Source organism: Musca vetustissima, unplaced genomic scaffold, assembly GCF_032173495.1.
Source record: "Musca vetustissima isolate MV318-11 ecotype Yass unplaced genomic scaffold, APGP_CSIRO_Mvet_v1 utg16594, whole genome shotgun sequence".
NCBI classification, from domain to species: Eukaryota; Metazoa; Arthropoda; class Insecta; order Diptera; family Muscidae; genus Musca; species Musca vetustissima.
In genome coordinates this window covers 61,275-84,456 of record NW_026877587.1, presented here as the reverse complement: position 1 = coordinate 84,456, position 23,182 = coordinate 61,275, and the positions used below count along the sequence as shown (strand labels likewise).

Sequence of the window (23,182 nt, the reverse complement as noted above, 5' to 3'; positions counted from 1 at the left end):
TGTAAAAAGGGGAAAGTTCTGTTTATAAGGTAAATCATGTAATAATTCTGAATAAGCAATTTACAGAATTTGAATGGAAGGTAGTGTGCATATTTTTCTGAGAATTATTGGAGATTTATCAGAGAAATCTGTAATTTAATGGTGACTCATTTCAGTAGTGCTTTTATCTCAACATTTTCAGTGTGTATTGAAATTATGATGCTTAAAAAGGGCTTAGAATAAAACATTTAAAATATTATCATGTGTATATATCGATTTCCCGATGGTCCATGCAAATGCGCGATGCTACATAAGGTACTCTAAATAAGCAATCAGTTTTGTACTAAACATGATTTGCCAAAAAAAAAAGTGGCTTGATTATTGTTGTTGTTAGCCCTGATTTCATTCTTCCTATAATTATATCAGAATTTAGATGAGGAAGATCTCGCAATCTCCTGCATTTATATTGCAACTGCAGCTTTATTATAGTGTGAAAGTTTCAATGGGAATGTGTTTGAAAGTTTTCATGTTTAACGATTTCTCAACAACGTCAAATCAAAATGTCTAAACATTTCCAAATTAGTAAAATAACACCCTTCATTGAATTATTCAAAGAAATTCTATGATGAACAAAAAATGGTTACTTACAACAGCAACAAAGAAACTAACAGAATTTTGAATTTGATACCTGAGTTAAAATAAATCAAAGACTGGTTATGAGAAAAGAAAACACTGACATTCCACAATCAACGTTCTTCTCGCTGAGTAATACAATAAAAACAACAACAACCAAATGAGCAAGCAGACAAATAGACTGAGGTCAACATGGGGATTTATAAGCCACACTTAGGCAGACACACATACACACACTATCATATATACTACAAAACATAAAGCCAAAAATAGCAACAACAATCGTAAATATATTACCAACAACAACAATAACAACGATGTATTATCGATGACTACGGCAAGCTGTTGCTACAAACTGAAAACATACAAGAGTAATAATGGCTCTAAGGTTTGAACACTGAAACCAATTCAAAGAAGTCGAGATGTGTATGATGAGGGCTTGTTCAGAAATTCGTATGTCTAGACTTGTGATTTGTTGTTGTGTACGCAGACTCAAGAGGCTGGCAGGCAGCATCAATTTGTTGTTCAAAAAAGGGAACACAACAAGGAGTACATAAACAGAATTTGGCAGAAATGAAAGGATAGGTTCTGTGTTTTCTTCTCAGACAATTATGGCTACCACAAACGACCATGTGATTATTCACTACATTACTTTGAGCATTTCGGGTGGCAAAATTTCCTAAACTATTACAACTACCTTACATTTTTACGTTAAAAAGAAATCTTACTGTATATACGAAGAAAATGCATATGCACATACATCCCATATATATCCATCCATCGTGTAATTCTATCAATCTATCTCACCATTTGTTTTCGTTTTGAAAACCCATGAGGTTACACACAACCATGTTGTGATCTTATTTAAATCTATGCTCCTCGTTGTTGTGTTGCTGGGCATGTTTTTGATCTTCGGGATAATTTTCTATTGATTGTATTGAACGCGATGTTGCCGCAGTTATAGTCGACGATACATCCATAAAACGATATTTCTTTTCATCTCGACACAAAAATGGATAACACATAATGCCATAGTAGAATGCCAAACAACTGATGATGACCACAAATATAATGGCAATTATGCCAAATGTTGAAAAGCCTGATTTCTTGTCCAAATATTCCTTGGGTGTAATGGCTGGGGCCTGGGTAGGCTGTTGCTGTTTGGGATTCTGAGAGCCATAATATGAGCGTCGAGAATTCGAAATGCCAGATCGTCCTCTGCCAACACTTCCCGCTTGGCAATAGTAATTGAAACTCAAGGTAACTGCAATAACAACAACAACATTATAAGTCACGTAGCAATTTAATTCATAAAATATGTATAAAGGGCAGAAGCAATTGTTGCACAAAGCACAAATATCTACATACCTATCACCAAAATTATCACAATTTTCTTCATCATTTTTGTTCTTTCGATTACTTTGTTTCTTAATTTAGATCCTTTTATTGAATGTTCTTTGAAAGGAATGAATGCACAATGCACTTGATATTATTTGTTAGTGTTTCCTTTTATTTTTCTCTTCTATTTCCCTTTGATTTCTTTTTTGTGTACTTGCAACTTCTGCGTGCGTGCGTATGTTTGCGCTGCGATTGCATTTACAAAAGTATTTGGAGGGTTGTATTTTCCATCCGCAAAACAAGACAGAGTCGTATTTTTAAGTCGTGGTGAAATTGAAAATAGGTTTATAATTATGAGGCTAGTTTATGTGTTGACGCTGTCATATTTATTTTAAATTGGACGAAGCAAGCTACAGTATATCCTATCTTGCAATAGCTAATGCTGCAATATAAACAGATTAAATGAATGTGATAAAATGATCATAATTTGCCATATGATTTTTGACGATTCTAAAAGAACGTTTAGACTTCCGAAATCAAATCGATCTCAAATGTTAATTTGATATCATCGGTACTTTTCAGATTTATCAAATGTACATTTTTTATATGATTACATCGATTTATATTGCTTTTTTGCACATTTACATTGCACTGGATTTAGAACATCCAGTATAACGAAATTGTCAATCCCATTGCATATATGTATGCCATTTTCTTGAGTTTTTTTTTGCCATTTTTGTTGTAGCGATATACATGTGTTTTCTGCAATCTTCGGAAGTGTGTTAATGGTGCATAACGCTAAGTGGTCTAAGCTGTGTTCCCAAACCTGCAATATAGTACTATATTGTACTAGTTTTGCAATTTTTGCTAGAAAAGCGTTTCCGTACACCGAAAAGTAGGAAAAATTGAAGTTAAATTTAAGAGAGTTAAAACCAAAATGGCGTTCTCTTCTCCTATTTTCTGCAAGACCAATTTGGCCTAGCACGAAGTAGTAAATGTAGTAAATTATGAATTTGACATTTGATTGCCAGAGATATACAGTCCGAAATAAAGCATATGAAAGTTAGCGCTTCAACAAAAGGGACACACGCACAGACGCATACACATTTGCTAAAAAAAAAAACAAATAAGAAATTTTTTTTTTCTCTTTTGGAGGATAGCTAAGATGAATGGCTGGCAGAAGATTCAGATGAACATTCTATAGAATGAAGACTTGGGTTGGTTAATCGTACTAACCAATGTGTGTACATTGGTCCACAATATCTTGGGCTTAAGTTAAGTTTAGGGGCTCCACTTGGATCGCTTTGACATTTTTATAGTAAATAGTCCTTTGTGAACTGATTACAGTGATATATATTTTATGTGGAGAAATGCATACTTCCCGAGATATGGGTTTTGAAAGTTCGGAGAGTATGTTGTTTTAATCAGCCGTATCATTTTATCATTTTAAAGGTTATGGTTTGTGCTATATAACTAGATGAAGAATATATTGCGTAGCCATGTATGCGCCTGTCCATGTGTGAAAGTCTTACTCTTAAGTTCTCTTAAAAAGTACCCGATATAACCTTTTAATGATACCCATATTGCCTTGGTGGCAATAGAAAAGGGTTGTTTTAAACAAAATATTTCGGGAAGTATGCATTTCCCCACATGAAATGTATATCACTGTAATCATCACAAGGAGGGCTACTTACGGTAATCATATCAAAATGATCCGAGTGGGGCCCCTAAAATTGACTTGTTCCATATCTTGTTGTTCTAGTTCGCTAAAACATTCTAATCATTATGGGAGCGTCCAGCCATATAAGACTTTCCGTGCTTGGAGTCGTCGGAAAATCCACTTCCATATATTCCATAATTTTTTTCTCTAAATTATACAAATAAAAAAATAATCAATAAATATTAATATTATCAAAATCATGCAATGAACGCCGTTTAACTTTTTGTTATTGTTTTTTGTGTGCATTAGGTTTCTGTAGTCTTTTTTTGTCCTTAACAAGTGAAATTTTTGATTTTGACGTTTCTTCATGTTTTAACTATTTTTTTCGTTCTTTTACTTTTTGCGCAAATCTTGTATGTGAGAGTAATTTATGATAATTCGCTCTTTTACTAGCTTTACTATCAAAAAGTACGGGAACGAACCTCTAGGAACATTTGTGTTGCTCTGAGAACCTGGGTTCGAATACATTGTACCGGATTAAGTTAAACCAGTTTACATATTTGTCAAATAAATCCTCATAAAGTAGGTTAACCCTGCAAAAATTTCTATAACCAATAAATTCTTATAAAAATTTCAATGTGCACGCAGTTTTACATGGAAAACAAATGTACGTATATAAATATTGATGCAATAATAAAATACAAATGGTATCCAAAATAACCGGTCAACACTATTGGACCTCTATTACATCTGAAACAACTTTTTGCAATTTCAATAGGGCTCGTCCTTGGACCGAATAAGTGGACTGTGCTAAATTTGATCCATTCCGGATAATAAATTCGATCTGTTCTTTGTTTATAATTTAACAAGAACAGACAGATGAAGGGAAATGCATAAATCGACTTAAAACACATTTTATTCAACAGTAAATTCAGGATTTACATTTCAGGAATTGACATTAAAGATAGAGCGGATTTAGTGGTCTAAACGTAACCTAACACTTGTATAAAAAGAAAATATTGTTACCACAAATTTTATAACATGGCATAATTATACAAGATAGTTTCATGCAGCCACATGATTCCAATTGTTTCCTAAATTTCCCTTTGACAGTATTCTGCTTTCAAAATTTAATGGTCTGTTCCCATACTGCAAGAATGTACTAATTTTTACTATTTTCTTCGATATCATACATGGTATAATAATAAAAGGTAACAGCAAGTGTTGTACAAAAAACGATACAACAACCACATGGAAATTTGTTATTGTAAGTTCTACTAGTGTCAACTCATTTGACAGAAAAATGTAAACAAACAAACAAATTATCATCAAATTATTTTTATTTTGAAAATGGAATATTTTCGAATCCTCAAAATAAAAATTGAAAAAACATGAATGAAAATCTATCAAATTTATATTTCTATCGCTTCCACATCTTTCCCTTAATTGAGCCATTGCCATATATATGCGTAACACATATGACAATGCTGGGAATAGCGAGTAATTCCTTCAAAAAAGATTTGCTTCCTCAAACTTTCCCAGCAGGCAGATTGAGTAAATTGAATACGGGAGCACATTAATAAAGAACAATTTCAAATTGTTTGCGTTCCCAATTTTCCTGTTGGGTGATTTTTAAAAACATAATTTGTCAAATTCATATTGACACTAGTATTACGTTGGAATCAAATCAGCTGGGATTTGCTGTTACCTTTTATAATTGTACCATGGATATCATAAAGGAAAAAATTGTTATCGTAGTAAAAAATAGTAGATTCTTATAGTACGGGAACAGACCATAAATGAAAATATCTTCCTTCGAAATGAACGCAGATCATGTGTTCAGTGGAAAAAAATGCTAAATAATTTATTTCGGATTTCGTAAATCTAAACGTAGCTTTAGTGTTTGTGTGTATATGTAATGGTGTTTTTACACGATATGTATTTTACATATGTGCTGTCTCTTATTTTATCCATAGTCATTTAAAATGATCTCAAAGCCAGAGTAAATAACCTCAATTTATTTTCAGGATTTCATAAACTTACATCATATAAAGTGCGCATGTAAATGCGTAATTTATCATTGTAAAATATTTTGATTGTTTACTCTTTGCAATTTCGTTCATGAAAAGAAAAATGAACTCATTTAGACAAGTTTAAGGACCGGTAAAAGATTTGAAATTTACTACAAGTAGAGCTAACGGCTTCGATTTCTTCGATATGTTTTTTCTGTCGGAGTTCGACATAATACGGCATTTACATTAGAACTTTTTACCGGGTTAACCTACTTTATGAGGATTTATTTGGCATATATTCAAAGGAATGCCAAATCCGGTTTAATGTAAACGACCTTTAAAAACGACTTTGTAAATGCATAGTAGTGTTAATATAGAAGTAGACCTTCAGCTATTGTAAAAGAAGAGGAAGACCTTCAACTTTTTTAGAAGACAAAAATAACACAGTTAATTACCCAAGAATATTTTATTTCAAATATTTTTTGTTATCTGGTTTTATTAACAACAATTGTTTTCGATCTCGGCCCAATATCGTTTTGAAGAACTAGTCCATTTTTTTATACTCCTAAATTTGAGGATCCCATCTTGTCCTTATTATTCCAGGCACGTAATTTATTCAATATTAAAAATTTGTTTACAATTTTTTATACAAATATTCATTTTTTTTAATTGACAGAGTTATGTTGTGTCTAAACAATTTTGACAATAAAGGGTTGTCAAAATAAAAAAAAATTGTCATATGTGAGCATGAGGTTACGTTATTCGTTGTATCATTTAGACTGATCCCGCACTGCAAGAATCTACTAGATTGTACTATTTTTTTTCGATATCATAAAGGAAAATTCGTAATCGTAGTAAATTCTTGCAGTACTAGAATATACCAATCATGGTACAATTATTCTAGGTAGGCCATAGCAACTTATTAAATTCAATTTTTCATATTGTGGCTTGTTATGCCGAAGTCATATTATACAAAATGTGTCACTTTGTGTGTAATGTTTTGAAAAATATAATAAAAGTATGACATAATTACAGAGCATGGTATAATAATAGAAGGTAACAGCAAGTGTTGTTGTACAAAAAACGATACAACAACCACATGGAAATTTGTTGTTGTAAGTTCTACTAGTGTTAACTCATTTGACAGAAAAATGTAAACAAACAAACAAATTATCATCAAATTATTTTTATTTTGAAAATGAAATATTTTCGAATCCTCAAAATAAAAATTGAAAAACATGAATGAATATCTATCAAATTTATATTTCTATCGCTTCCACATCTTTCCAATAATTGAGCCATTGCCATATATATGTGTTACACATATGAAAATACTGGGAATAGCGAGTTATTCCTTGAATAAAGATTTGCTTCCACAGATTGAGTAAATTGAATATGGGAGCACATTTAATAAAGAACAATTTCAAATTGTATGCGTTTCCAATTTTCCTGTTGGGTGATTTTTAAAAACATAAATTGTCAATTTCATATTGACACTAGTATTACATTTGAATCAAATCAGCTGGGATTTGCTGTTACCTTTTATAATTGTACCATGATTACAGAGGTAGTCTCATTTGACAAATTCATATTGGTAACCCTTTTTAATGTGGAATCCATATATCAATTTCAAATAAAATGAAAAATATATTCCATAAAGTTTTATGTATATCGATTGGCATTTTTTTCAATATATTCAACAAAATATATTCTCTAAAGCTGAATATTGCTCTCAAGATTTAACCATTTTTGTTATAACGTATATTTAGTGGTCTGTTCCCGTACTGCAAGAATCTACTAGATTTTACTTTTTTTTCGATAACATAAAGGAAAATTCGTTATCGTAGTAAAAAGTAGCATATTCTTGCTTGCAGTACGGGAACAGACCACTAAATATACGTTATAACAAAAATGGTTAAATCTTGAGAGCAATATTCAGCTTTAGAGAATATATTTTGTTGAATATATTGAAAAAAATGCCAATCGATATAATAAAACTTTATGGAATATATTTTTCATTTTATTTGAAATTGATATATGGATCTTAAAAAGAGAATTTGTCAAATGAGACTACCTCTGTAATCATGTTTTTACACGATATGTATTTTACATATGTGCTGTCACTTATTTCATCCATATGTAATTCCTTATGTGTGTCAAAATTAGCAGTGTACACAAAACATTTATTTTTGTGTTCAAATCGGCATATGTATTTTACATATGACATAACCTATAAACAAAAAACACTTTTATTTTTTCTTAAATCAACATCATTTTTTTATTAAACACCTACAAACGAAATAATAATTTGTAATTGTTGCCTTTTCATCCTTTTCTTTGAATTGCAATTGAAATATTTTCTTCCAACAATGTGTTTCATTCAAACAGCTGATTTCCTTATGTTTCACATACGAAAATAGAGCGCGTCCTATTCGGAAAAAAATACATATGTAATTGCATATCGTTTTGACACATTGAAATTTCCGTATGTTTCACATGACGAGTTCGATTTCCATATGTAAAAAAGTGACAGCACATATGTAAAATACATATCTTGTAGAAACACCATTAGCAATTTTTGCCACTGAACACATGATATGCGTACATTTGCTGAATTCTGTCAAAGGCAAATTTATGAACAAATTGGAAACATATGACTGCATGAGACTACCTTGTATAATTATGCCATGTAATAAAATATATTCGAAAATCGATTTGTTTGAATATGAATTTGACAACATTTGTAAGAAGAAATGTATGATTTGTGAACCAAACAACATTTAAATCATATACCGAACTCGATTTTGAAAAGAAAATCTGACATTCCATTCATTTTTCACGTTTTTTGGTAAAATGTTAAATATATGTCAAATGGACAGAACGACTTGTTGCATTTGTCTTCATTTATTCTGACATTATTGCCCATAAGGTAGAAGTGTATTTTCTCCTTTCTGACAGAAGCGACCCTACCTTGTACAATTGTACCATGAGACTAATTATCTATAAAGAAATTTTCCGGTACCATTGAGCAAAGAACTTTCAACATGAGTTCCCCTATTTGTTCAATAGTTTCATTATTGAAAATACAACCCTGCTCATAATTGCAGTGTTGCTTATATCGAACAAAGCAACATAGAAGAGGTGAATTTCGTTCAATTCACCACCAGTCGCGGAAAGAATATACCACAAAAGCAAAGCAAAAGATAAAGTATGAAAGAAAAAACGAGCGTCAAACGAAACGATACGACGATTACAAAAAGTTGATACGTTCTGTGTAAAGTTAAAATAAATTCACTAAAACTATAGTAGATTAAAAGAAAAATAAACGAAAAACTTAATCATCAGAAAGTGTTTTATAAGAATTGCATGAAATTGATTGAAAATTTGCAAACTAAATATAGAAAAGTTGTGAAAACCCCCAAAAAGCCAACGCTCCGACAAAGCCCAACAACAACACCAAGCAAGCAACGGGAAAAAATTCAAACGTTTGCGAGAAGATAAAATTACTTTTAATTTAATAAATGAAAAGAAAAAAACTTGAAAGTATGTGTAACTACGACGGCGACGACAGCAAATAAGTAAAAAGAATTGCAAATAACGCAAAAATTACAAAGAAATTCTCATATATCGAGTGTGTATGTGTTGTACGCGAATCGTTTTTATTGAAAGTGTTAAATTTATACAACATAGCAAGCTAGAGCTTGCTGGCTACAAATATAATAACAACAACAGCAAAAACAACAAAAAAATAAAACAACACCGAAGACAACGCGAAACAAACAGAGGCATCAGCAGCAGAAGAAGTGGAAGAAACAACATTGTATGTGGGGACTTTCTTTTTGTTTGAACTAAGTTTTTCTGTTGTTGTTTTACATTATTGTGTTTCTCATTATTCCTCGTCTGCTCTGTGTCTCTTCGATTCGAAATCAATGTATGTGGAGAGCGCCAGTGTGAGTTTCACAAGAAAATGTCACATTTGCCAGTGGATGCACGCGCCATTTTGCATTATTTAAATGAATTGGGCTACCGAAATATCTCGGCAGAACAACTGAAAGAATTCTTAAAAGGTAAAAATGATTTAATATTATTAAATTATGTAAAATTAGTTAACGGTATCAAAAGTGTTGAGTGAGGTGGGACAGAGAGAAAGAGCGGAGTCGGAGTGTAGTGTTGTAGAGAGCCTTTGTGTGTGAGAGAGTGAGAATGAGATTAACCTTTTTTAATTGTAAACAAAAACATTTGCTTTTATTATTGTTTATTTCGTTTGACACTTAAAATAAATTTGCTAACCTCATTAATGTTTTTCGTGAAGCTGAGTTTTAGGATATTAAAATACAAGTTTAAATGTAGCTACAATGAATCCAATCATTGGGTAGCCATCAATTGAACTTGTTCATTTGTGTTCAACCGTGTTTTTTTGCGTACAAAATACAAAAATAAATCGTTGATACATTATGTATTTTCTGGCTGGCTGTATGCGTTAAATTGTTTCCATGTTTTGAGACAAGAACGAAAACGACGACGATGAACACCACAAAATACATTTAATTTTTTGAACATTCGATGGTTGGTTGCTGCTGCAAAGTGAGCTGTTTTGTGCTGTGCTGGGTTTGTTTGCCATAGTTGTGTTTTTTTGTCGGTCGGATGGTCGTTAGGTAGGTCTGTCAGATGGTTGGTTGATTGCTTGCTTTGTATAATATGCCGGCTGTATGTGTATTTTTGTTGTTTGTTTGTGGTGTGTAGTCAAGGTAGACAAACGGCAACGACGACGACGAGCAAGAGGAGGAGTAGTAGGAATAACACATTCAACCACACTATGCTCGTCGTGTAGTCACCACGCCAATTGCCACACATACATTAAATATATATGGTATTTTTCATGTTTTCAGCAGCTTTGATGGTAACAAAACAAGAGCATATACAGGCCAACGTAGTGTTTCGTCAGCCTGTTCGAAAGCAACAAACAAACGAACCAATCCAACGACCGACCGACAGACAAACGAACGACGAACCATGTACTGAGCAACTAGATCCACAGACTCTGAACCAACCGTCCTAAAAAAATAACTAAAGCACACACAAAACATCATCACATATTTTTGCCTGTTTTTTGTTTTCTTTCTACACTCACTATTGCATTCATACAGACAAGCAAGCGACCAATCAACCTACCAAGCAACCTTATATAAAACGACAAAAATGTACACATTTTTATTTGTTCGTATTTAAGTATTTATTTTTTCTGCTTTGTTTCAATTTCCATTTTCTACTCTGACAACACACAAAAATTTAAAATCTCACATGATATCTTTTTTCTTTTTGTTTTCTGTGTCGACAATAATAATTACGTTGTGCATTTGCCAGTCTGTTTACTGCTGGCTGGCTGGCAATTGCTATATTATTTTTATAATTGCAATTTTCTGTAGTTTTCTTTCACATGACTTTTATCGTCGTATTTTATTTATTCTATCCAATTATTGTTTTGTTTTCATCAATTTTTTTGCCATTATCGCTGTTTTTATTTTGTTGTCGTTTGTTGTTTCATTATTGTTTTCATTTTGACAGTGGTGACTTTGTTTTATTTTATTTCATTTTCGTCTTTTTCTTTTCTTGTTTTTCTTTTACTCTGATCCGGTTTGGTTTCTTTGCGCGCAACGTAATATTTGATCAATGATGCTAATCAAGCGTTTTTTTATTTATACGATTATATTTCACAAAAATAAATTTTAAAGAATTTAGAGAATTAAAATAACAATTTTAATTCTGAATATAAACATACCAATATATGATTAATAAAAAAATTAAAATAATTCTGGATATTTTAATATAATACGTAATATTTTAGTACCTCTAAATTTGCCCAGGGGCAAATTAATAAAAATATATAAAATAAATTATACTCGTACTTAAAGCGGATTCTAAATATGTTCTATAACGTAATAATACACATATTTTCGATTAAGTAGATAATAAATGCTAATTTTATCATGAAAATATCTTGATTAATTTTAAGTCGTTTTATAAAACGGGTCAACCTACTTTATGAAAATTTATTTGATATGTACACAATGGAATTGACAATTTAAACCCACTGGGTTAACGAAATCTGGTACAATTAACACTACTATTGAAATACAACACTGCTGCAGGAAAATCCATCACCAACAATTGAAAGTGTTTTAAAGGATTACGGACTAATGCACAGAAACTAAAAAAATACTATGTCTGTTCCAGAACTGCAAGAATCTAATATTTATTATCTAAGATAATTTTTATTTAATAACAAATTATTTAGAATTAGAAAAATTAGTACGGGAACAGATCAAAGGAAAAAATATTTATCGTTGTAAAAAGTTGTTCATTCTTGCAGGTTCTGGGACTGACAATTGTGATGCTCATATTTATGTTTAAATGTCTCCACAATTGCGAATCATTTTTGTTTTTTTTTTTTAATGAACATCACAGTATCAATGCGTATTTATAGGACAACAATCATAAGATGACAGTCATTTTCAAGATTTCGTACTTGTATCGACTTTATTTTCAATATTATTTGTTGACACTATACCCTAAATAACTAATTCTATATCAATTTGAGTTCCGGAACTTGATGCACAAAAAATATTTGCACTATGAAAAAATGTTCTAATCTACAGACACAAAAGGTCATTGTTCAAAAGATTATTATCTCAGAAACCTAAGGCGTAAATGAAAGTTTTTTTTTCAATTCAATTTTATTTTAATTCAAAGACTTCTGGCCCATTAAAGATAAATTACAAAATTCATATATTGTGCTTTACCTAATAAAAGATAAACTACTCAAAGTTTTAAAATTAAAAAAAAATAATGTTTTAATTCTTCTTGACATTTTTATTCCAATTTCCGTATGTTTAAAAAAGACAGCGTAACATTTTTTATGTAAAAACTAGAGATTATGACCAATGAAGACTTTTTATTTGCATATTACCAAAATGTATGCAATATTTTCAAAAACATTATATGTCCGGATTTTATTTGGGGGTCCTGGTTATTGGAACACTGTAACAAAATTATGAATTAAAAACCACATTTATTATTTTTAGTAGATTTTTTTAAAGAGAGGGAAGTTTGTTATGGAAACACCTGTTTCAGTTACTTATAGCCAAAATAATTATATATGTTATTTTTGTTTAAAATCATTCTTACAATGCACCAAATATTTGCTTATCAAGCCAACATCTAAATATGTTTTCTTTTTTTTTATATAAAAAAGACAACACAAAATTAAATAAAATTATTATTATACGATGCATCTTCGTGCTATCCCCATATCCATGAATTAGAATGATACAAGATTGTAATTGTAAAATCGTTAAATAAGCAATACACTTTTTTCCACAAAAAACACTTTTTATCATTTTCTGATGCATTCCAAAAAAACGCCAATTTCCATTTGTCAATTAAAAATGTTTTGCAACATTAGCAACACTGTTCGTAATAGGCGGCACAGTGTTGCATTTTTTGACATAACACAAAAGCATATGAAAGCGAAAAGAAATAAACGACGACAACTAAGCCAGATATATTTAACTTAAAATGCAATAACTTGTATTAATTAAAGATGACACAAATAAATATTCAATTGGAAACAGCGATAAACGGTAAGCCACAATGTTAATCACACAAACAAATGTTTTCCTCAATTTCTCGTAAGAGTGAAGTGTGCGGCCGCAATTACCTCCAACAGATTGAAAAATTGTTGTTTTTGTGTAAATGCTGTGCGTGTGTCTGTTCGCTTTGGTGTGCCTTTGCAAAATCCAAAGGGAACAATTTTAAATGCAATTTTCGCAATATTCTTCAACATGCAAGAATATATCGTACATAAGAAAACGAACGTACATATTTTGTTAGCTATATAGCATGAGTCAAACCAGAAACAAAAATACATACGATGAACAGAAAAAAGAAGTCTAAAAACATCTACACAAAATCAAATTGTGTGCTGCTGTTGTGTTTCACGAACGCATATTCTGGCCGTGCAATGTCGCTGTGATGTTATATTCTTTTGACTATTTTCTTTCGTATTTTAGTTTTTTTTTTCGTTCACTTGCCATATATAAACATACAGAAGAAACGTCTACGTATTTATATACATAAAAATAACATCTATAGGGAAAACGTGATGTGAGCTGCTGCTGGTTGGTTGGTACGTTGGTTAAGGGAAAAGAGAAATCATTCCCTGCAGAGGAATAATGTTTGATATTAGACTTGTTGTTGTTGTTGTTAACTAGAGACAATGTTTTTGGACATACGTTGTTGTTCAACACATTGCATCCTACATACAATATCTATGAAGAACCAATTTGCTAATAGTCAATCTATAGAAAAGCTAAAGAATTGTAGGTAAGAAATGGATATATACTTGTTAGTCGTTAGTTTGTCAATTGATTTACTGTAAGGGAATTTTAAAGGTTAATATTAAATAAACTGAATTGGAAATTATGTTTTGAACAAATATCAACTCTCTGCATTAAACACTATGGTGTTTGAATACCGATATGCACATTCTTGGCTTCTTGGTGTTCAATGGGACTTCCACCTAAACATGTAACGTCACTATAAAAAAAACTTAAACGTATAAACCGCTCAAAGGGATTTCACTGAAATCGAAGCTTAACGCTTAATAAAATTAATTCGAAATAATATGAATAATTTTATTAACATATAGCTTAACTTTATGTATTCATATACTCTCAAATAATTGTTATCTGTTCTATAGCCTATTTCCCTGCTGGCATGAAACCATATTATGCACTATTTATTTTAAAAAGGAAACGACCAAATATATTGTAATATAAATGTTAATATTGATTTATATCTATGTTTCCATGTGGAAAATTCTGTTATATACCTACATACTATATGAATATGTACTAAAGAGTGTCCATGTGTACAAACATATATTACTGCGTAAATATTAAGCATTATATACAAATATATATATAAATCAAGAGTTATATATATATTATAAATTTAATACATATGCATTTTTTAGGTATTCACAATAATTGGTTTGATGAACACCATACTCCCAAACCACTAAATCATACATAGTTTTATTGTACATAAACTAATTGTGTATCTATAAATTAACATGTGAATTATATAGGTATGAAGTATTTAATATATCATCTCCATAAAAACATACAGATAGGAGTACAGAGAAATCTTTAGCTAGTGAAGGGCTTAAAAATTAAATATATTGAAAACGAAATACGAAATAAATAAAATATAATGATGCTACAAAATTTTAAAAATCGTTCCATATATTCTAAATTGGCTGTAACCTGTGCCGCTTGATTTACAATTTAGCATTATTGAAGTATAGATAAAATTTCATGGTGGTATTTGCGAAGGATGTAGAAAATTTTATTCTATAAACTAAGGCATAGGACATATGGCTGTAGACAAAAGCCGATTTCGTATAACTGTTCTATAAACTATAGACATATTTTCTCGAGTCCTATTTTACTAATTCCAAGTACTTTACCCAATTCGTTCACTTACTCATTACACTTCTAATATATTGAAGAGGTGAACTAGACGATCTAATGGTTGGAGATATAGAGAAGATATTTTTTGAATATGGAATTTCTTGGTTTTGACAATATCAACAACGTAGTTACCTTAAACATTGTGTACCAACAGTAGGGCTGCTACATTAAAAACAACCTAGGACTTGCTTTTGTTGTAATGGATAACCGAGAGCTTTAAGTCTGTAACAAGGACATCACCAGAACGTTACATTCTTCTATCACAAACTATTTGCATGTAGTGATCTGCAAAAAATCCCTTTAGGGAATTATCATTTCCCACAATTTTTTTTTTATTATTCCCCTCAAGGCTTAGTGATAATAAAACCAATAAAAAATAACCTTTAGCTTATTTTAGAAGTACCCTAAAACGTTCTTATCAAGCATTCGGTTTACAGCACTGCTTTGTTCACATGCAGGGTTGTATTCCATTGTGCAACATATCCAGATGATCCTTTAAAAATGTAACTATGTATGTGTGTGTGACTGTGTCTACGGATTCCATTCCTGAGTGATTGGGCGTGTGTGTGTGATCATGGGGGATGATGTGATTGTTGTCATTTTTTTAAACATCTGGCTTGTCAGATTTGTATTTGCTTTGGTCCTTTTCAGTTTGATTCAGTCGTCTCTCTGCTCATTTGTTTCTTTTTTGACTTATTGTTTTAAAAAGGTTTCGTGACGTTTTTGGCGGGTTTTTCTTATTTTAAGAATTTAACTAAAATAGTTTTTTATTTAAAACATTTTCGAAAAATTAACTAAAATCGTTTTTCTCCCCTTTTTTCTCTTTTCGTTTCAAAAATCAACTCCAACATTGATTTGTGCGCGCCTACTACATCAAAACCGCTATTATGTGTACCACTGTAAAATGCTAAAACATCAAACGACAACAAAACTGTGAACTGCTTGTTCTCTCCTCTTTATATCAACTCTCTACAAATGGAAATGCATAACTATAGCCATATTGGGCCTAAAGGTATGCAACCGCAATCGGAAATCATCAAAAAAAGCAAACTCAAAACACAGCAACAGCGGCAAAGCACACTTCAGCAATTGCCAACAACACCAACAACAAGGAATCTCTCGACAGGCACTGCAGCAGCAACAGCAGCTTCGCCAGGAGCATCACCAGCAGGTGCTACGGTATCCGATATCCATAAACAACGTACTCCTGTCAAAGTAATCAAATGCAAGAAACCCCTTTGCCATTTTAAATTCTATTTGGATATATGTGACCATCAGCTGACCAAACGTATCGAGGAACAAATCAAATTATTGGGAGGTTCATTGGAGTTCTTTTTGACGTCCAGTGTAACACATTTTGTAACCGATAAACCATTAGTTGCCGCCGCAGCAGCCGCCGGTGCTGTCAATAGTAACAACAGTTGTCCTGGTACCCCACAAACACCTCAGACACCACAAACACCACAGACTCCATATTCGATAGAAAATTTTGAAAGCTCTAGAGCAAATAATGGCAGTGCAGCAGTCAACTCCAAGAAACCAATACGTAATTCTAGAGCCGATGCCATACTAAACCGTGCCAGACGTTTAAGTACTGCCGCCACTGCGACACCCACCTCAACTGGTTGCACTACACGAAGAGCATCGACCGTCGATCAGCTATCACAGTCAGCAGCGGTAATCGCCACAACACCTCTGAAATCGCGAGATAATGTTGGACCACCTCCTCCGTATGTTGTGTGGCAGTGTGAAAATGCTTTAAGATTTTTCAAAAAAGTCCAACACGAGCTAAAGGATTATTTGGCAGATTCAGCCAACGGTTCTCAGAAGTCGTACACGGTCGAGCCCATTAGTCTCAAAGGTGGTTTCATAAAAATAGAGGCACTCAAACGCAATTATCGTCCCTATTACCACCTATTCAAGAAGCCAGTAAGTGAGTGGCCCAAAATAGAATTAACCCGTGAAGACGGCGCTTTTCGTTTATCACCCAAAAAGGATATCCCCAAAGAGGATAAACTCAACGACGGTGGTGATACAAATCAGCTAAAAGATAACAACATGACTCGCAAATCAAGATCGAGATCAGCTCAGAACATTAGAAAACCGCAAAATAATGATATTCTCAAATCGCCCACCAATTCACAGAAAAACAGCGTATGTAAGAATCAGGCTCAAGCTCCAAAGGATTCATCTGACAAACAGTGTGGAGTCTGTGAAATTTGTAAAATAGAATATGACGCTCTAACCATCCACCTGAAGACCAAGGATCATGAATATTTCGCTAAAAATTCGCAAAATTTCATTGCCTTGGATTCGTTGATAACATCTTCGGCAGATGTTAACAAATTCTTGAACGAAAATCGTAAATTAGACTCGAAAACCGAGCTGGAAGAAATGGAAGTTGACCAAGAAGAGCTAGTCGGTCATGAAGTAGATCCTCTGGAAGATGATGAAGCCGTCGATGAAGCAGATGCCGCTGCAGAAGAGTCGTGTAAACCATCGAAAATAACGACGACGATTTCGCCAACACTAAGAGAAAAATCCAAAAGGTCGACGAAAGGAAAACATTCCTCGGAGAAGTTTAAGAATGCAATCATCACTACCAAATCACCAAAGACTCCTAGTCCACAGAAAACTGCGCCACCGCCACCATTACCACCTCTGGTTGTTAAGACTCCAGTCACAAGTCGCAAAAAGCATCCTGGATCTGCATCAAATGCCGTTTTGTCACCGCCAATACGTGCCATGTTGCCACCAAATTCCCTCTATAAAGTTGTGGAAACACATACAGCGGATGTCCAGTGTACACCGACGAAGAACAGAGGCGGTTTGGATAGTGCTGTGACCGCTTCGCCCTCTATAATTGTGAAGTTTAAAAAGGTGCGCAATACCGAACTGCAGGTATTGAATGGAGAGGCTGAGAACTTTATGTTCCCCAAGAAGAGAAGTGACTCGAGTGAATTGCCCACGGATATCGATAGGCACACGAGTTCAGATCGTGCCCAAAATACAGCGTCTATTTGTACGTCCTCGTCGGCGGGTACACCCTCAGAGGCGACACCATCGTCCGATTCCGACGATGAGAATGAAGAATATTTCGAAGAATGTCCTAAAAAGTCAATGGTAAATGGTCAAAAGGCCATAGCAAAGGCCAAAAGAAAACTACCTGCCCAAACAACGGGGAAACGTAATGTAATTATCACACCTGTAAATACCCAAGAAGAGGGCAGACAAACCTATGTGAAAACGCCCATACCAACAAAGGGCCTCAAAGCTGCTAGTACTACCACCCTCACCACTTCGACCTCGAAAGGCGAGGGAGGTAGGCAGAGCTTTCCGAAGGCCCCCATCCAGCCACTTGAACAACTGAAAAAGAACGCAACTCATAGCGTCGGACGAAGAAATTCAGCAGCAGCTCCAAGTTCTGCTGAAATTTTAGCGGAGACAGCTAAAATTGTTATTCCTGAAGCAACACGGAAAAGTTCCCGAACCGCAACGGCTATAGTTACGGCAGCTACGACCAGTACTCGTATTATGCAGGCCGCTGTTGATGCAGCCAAGAATAAGTGTAAGCAACAGCTTTCCGGAGGAACTGCACCGGCGGTAGTTACCAACGGCACAGGCAAAGTCGGTAGGCCTTCCTCCAAATCAACAACAAAGAAAATTGAAACTAAAAAGGAAATCAAAAAGGAAAAGATGGAAGAGGAGGAGGAGGAGATAAAAACGCCGAAGGAAACTAAACCAAAGCCCGTTATTGAGGAACTAGGAACTAGAAAACTACGCTATAGTCACCGTCAATCAGTTGTATTTCATACGGAGGATAGGATGGGGGAGAATACCACCAAAACCAATAAATGTACAAGATCATCAAATAGTAATACTAATGAAACAAATGCCGCTCCGGCGACGACAAATAACACCAGCAGATGCGAGAAGAGATTACGCGGAGGAACTGCCATTATTTACAAAAATGAAAGTCTCGATGAGGAGGACTACGATGATGATCTCTCCGTGGATAATGATGATGAGAAAGACGAAGACTTTAAAGTGTCAGAAAGCAAAGCTAAGACGTCACCCAAGAAGTCACATAACGTCACAACACCAGCTCAAATAACTCCGCAAGTCCAATCATCAGCGAATAAGTCAACTAAATCGGCTACGGAGCAGGTGTCCACCGCAACAAGGCAAAGAAGTACCCGTCATCTTGGAAAGACAATTAAGACGGAAGTTATTTCGGATGTTGAACAGGAACCAGAGGAAGATGAAAAGGAAACAGTCGAGCCAAAGGCCAAAACGAGGGCGAAAACTAGTGATAAAGATGCTACAGAAAAGAAGAAAGCAGAAGCCCATCAACCAACACCACAAACACAACCACATTCACTAACATCTCCTCCTAAAAAATCTCTCAGAAAATTGGCCCTGTCGACCAAAGAAGAAAAGTCTCCTTCCAAAACAACGACCCAACAAAGTGATAAAAAACAAGAGGAACCACAAACGCCGACCAACAACAAATCCTCATCAACCACTAGCTCGCCATCGAAAAAGGAACAATCCTCTCCTTCTAGATTCTTCGATTACACCAAAAGTGAGCGTCTCAAAAAATTAAGATATGCCTTTGAGCGCTTACCCGAGTACGATTTATGGTATCGTGTTTATAGACGTCAAGATAACTGCGAAGAGAAGTACTTTGAATATTTTGGTTCTACAACATATCGGAAACTTCCATATGAAATGGGACCGGTGCCCTTTGAAATGTCCCTGCAAGGCTCCATGGGGACGAAAGTGTGTTGTAGACTTTGTCAGAATAAGGACACTAACAAGCAAGAGACTGAAGATAAACAGGCAGCAGTAACGTCATCGAGAATCGGCGTTGTCGAGGGTCGTGACTTCGAAACGAAGTGTGAAAACTTGATCAAACAAGAGGAAGACACACAACACTGTGGTGCATCTTCCAACTCAGGCCTCGCCCCAACTACATCACAACAACAAGAACATTCCAAACTCTCAAACTCCACCACAGATTCCAATGCAACATCAACACCATACACGCACAAACATAAGAAGCTGCATCTGCTGCAACGTTATCGCCAGGAACAGGAGCAGCAGGAAAAGTTACAGCGTCAAAAACTGGAAGAACAGGTGCAGAATAGTAATGCTCATCGTTTATCCGCTGCGGCAGCGGCAGAAGATGACAGTAACAGGATGGAAATAAAACAGGAAGATGTTACCCGCAGTAGGCATGAGAGAGCCGGCTCTACCCACAGTAATGCAAGTAGCTGTGCGAGCAGTACGGGCACATTTGGTAAATCGCGGCAGATGCATAAAAAACTGCTCAACAAGGCGACGTTTATGGCCCATTTGGAGTTGCCACCTCGGAAGTCTCCACGCGAACATGCCTCTACCTTGGCATTAGTCAGTTGTATTATAAAACAGCGAAAAGACTCGGTGAGCAAGTCCAACTCGGAAGTTGATGAACCGAAAACACCCACAGCCGAGGACTCTAAACCGCTTCCAACAATTCCTCCCGCCCAAGAGCCACCATCTACCGAAAAAGAAATACATTTACAAAAAGTGGCTCAACGTTTGAAAACTCCACCACCTGCTGCCAAAACACCCGCCAGACAATCTCCTCTGCCACAGAGTGCCGTTCTAAATTCACCAAGAACTCGCTCACAGGCTGCGACTCCTGTCGAAGAACTACGTTTTGCAACTGAAATATCGGAAAATGTAAAGCGTATGCGACGGGGGCGCAACAAATATGATTATTCTCCGCCTTTTGTAGCACGGGCATCGACGGCTGTTCGTCCCTCTAGGGGTCGTCCACCTAATAACGTTTCGATGAACCTTTTTGGCAAATATTCAGCCGGAAATGCTTCAGTGGCGGCAGCATTATCATCGCAACAAAGATCAAGAACACCGAATACCTCGAATACAAGAACTCGCGAATCTCTGGGGGCCAGTGGAGGTGTTGTAAAACGTGGCAGAGGTCGGCAAAGAATTATTGGTGTCCATCGAAATTCTTTAGCAGCCAAAAACAGTAAAAATATTCTACCGTCTATACGTAAGACTGGTTCCAAAAAAGGTGTACTTGAATTTGAAGCAGATGCATCAGCGTTGGAAGCTTTGAAGAAAATAACCACAGAATATAAAAGTCCTAAATTTTTAGAATGGCAAATTGACAAGTTTTTGACATTAACGCCGACTGGCAGTACAGATCTGGAGAACGAATTGTTGGATTTATATGACGGTCCTACTAATGAATCATCAAATGTCAGCTCTCAACCACCTACCCACCAAGAACAAGATATGCCACCTGCCGCCTCGACATCATCTGCTATTCTGAATACACCCCCTGCAACCGATTACTTTTCCAGTGATTTTGATCTTTGCGATTTGATAAATCAAGATCTGGAAAATAGCCTGAAAGATAGCGATGAAGCCAGAGCAGGCCAAGATCCAAAATCGAAAAAGTTTAGCATATTTAACTCGGCACATATGTTGGGCTATTATCGTAAACGGAAAAATCCCAAAACAAATCGGACGGGATGGCCAAAAGTGTGTCGAAAGAAAACCGTAACCCGCCAACAAGCCCAGAGTAATAAAATTTACTTCCTGGACAATGGTTTAGCGACGAAACAAGAAGCTGTAAATGTGGGGGAGAATACGATACGCATTAAACAGGAACAGATAGATGTAGATGGTGAAGATAGTATGGCCGGCGGGGAGAAGTTAATGGGTGATGATGATGAGGAAACTACTCAAGACAAGACACAAAACGATGGTGTTATTACACCGCCCGATTCCGATGTTGAAATGGCCGAAAATGGAAAGTGTCGTGTCGGTGACGAAGAGGAAACTATGAACAACATCATGGCAGATGAGGATGAGGATTCGCAAGTAGGTCTCAATGAAGATTCGCAAACAGCCGATGATGACGACGACGAGGAGGAGGATAATGAAACTATGGCTGATTCCATTGAAGAAGAGACGGTCAATGAACCACCCAAGCGAGTTGATTCGGATGGTGAATTGGAGGAAGATGGTGATATCGAGGAGGAGGAGGGAGGAAATGACGAAGAAGATGATGACGATAAAGAACGCGAAGAAGACGATGATGAAGATGCCCAGGATGTTGAATGTAAAAAGATTCTAAAGAAATCGAAACGTTCTACATCAAAAACTTTTCTCGCTCAAGATGATGAAGATTCCTATGAACCACAAGAGAAGCGGTTACGTTGTTTGGTAGACGAAACATCAACTCTTAGTCCTGTGGACAAATCTCGGTCGCATAATGTGGCAACAACATCAACTCCCTGTACGCCGTTTATGCGTGCTTTACGTCGTACCCCGCAATTGAATGGCAGCCTTGGTAGCTGTATAAGTCCCAGCGAAAAGGCTGGTGATAATTCGGATATTTTTACAGTTTCATCTGATGGCCTAGATACAGATCTCGATCTTAGTAACTCACATTCACAGCTAAGAAATACCGGCGACGATGAAGGGCTGCAGCATCATCATCACCATCATCATTTACAGCAAAATCATGATCATTCGAGTAATACAACAACATTGAATAATAGTAGTGCAACAACGCCCAAACGTAAATTTGATTTATCGAAATATGCACCCACAAATGCTGCCTCATGTGCGGCGGAAGCAGCAACGGCTGCCGTCAAATCACTGGCCATTTCACAGTTTCTCAAGAAGGAAGTTCGTGTGACATGTCGTCGTTTAAGGGCGCCGTTTAGAAGATTTCGTTATCGCAGATAGGGACAGGGTTATATTTTAATACCCATCTTTGACTGAATTGCCATCATCGCCATGAATTAAAACCAACACCATCGTGATAAAGGAAAAGGGAGCTTCTAACATAAGTATGATGTGAAATTAAAGACTTTAATAAGGTCCTTGTGGGCTTCGGAATATTTCTATACGAATTGATGAGATATTGGTGCAATAAATCTTAAGGAAATACTTACTGCTAATTTCAAATAGAATTATTTCAGGATCATGTTATATGGCCTGGA

At 35.0% G+C, this 23,182-nt stretch overlaps 2 protein-coding genes across 2 annotated transcripts; one reads left to right on the top strand and one right to left on the bottom strand.

Moving 5' to 3' along the window:
* Window positions 1-1,452: 1,452 nt before the first annotated feature.
* LOC133322195 (uncharacterized) lies at window positions 1,453-2,014 on the bottom strand. The gene is made up of 2 exons (XM_061531240.1): window positions 1,981-2,014; window positions 1,453-1,876 (listed from the first exon to the last, which is right to left on the bottom strand). The coding sequence occupies exons 1-2, from the start codon at window positions 2,012-2,014 to the stop codon at window positions 1,473-1,475; spliced, it is 438 nt and encodes a 145-aa protein (XP_061387224.1). The 3' UTR covers window positions 1,453-1,472.
* Window positions 2,015-9,548: 7,534 nt separating this feature from the next.
* On the top strand, window positions 9,549-22,956 carry LOC133322194 (protein chiffon). The gene is made up of 2 exons (XM_061531239.1): window positions 9,549-9,689; window positions 16,151-22,956. The coding sequence occupies exon 2, from the start codon at window positions 16,170-16,172 to the stop codon at window positions 22,923-22,925; it is 6,756 nt and encodes a 2,251-aa protein (XP_061387223.1). The 5' UTR covers window positions 9,549-9,689; window positions 16,151-16,169; the 3' UTR covers window positions 22,926-22,956.
* Window positions 22,957-23,182: the final 226 nt, after the last annotated feature.

Coding starts and splice junctions, on each gene's coding strand:
- LOC133322195 (XM_061531240.1), bottom strand. CDS start 2,014: ATGATGAAGAAAATTGTGATAATTTTGGTGATAG. Junction 1,877..1,980: donor TGTGATAATTTTGGTGATAG/GTATGTAGATAT, acceptor TTGTTATTGCAG/TTACCTTGAGTTTCAATTAC.
- LOC133322194 (XM_061531239.1), top strand. CDS start 16,170: ATGCAACCGCAATCGGAAATCATCAAAAAAAGCAAACTCAAAACACAG.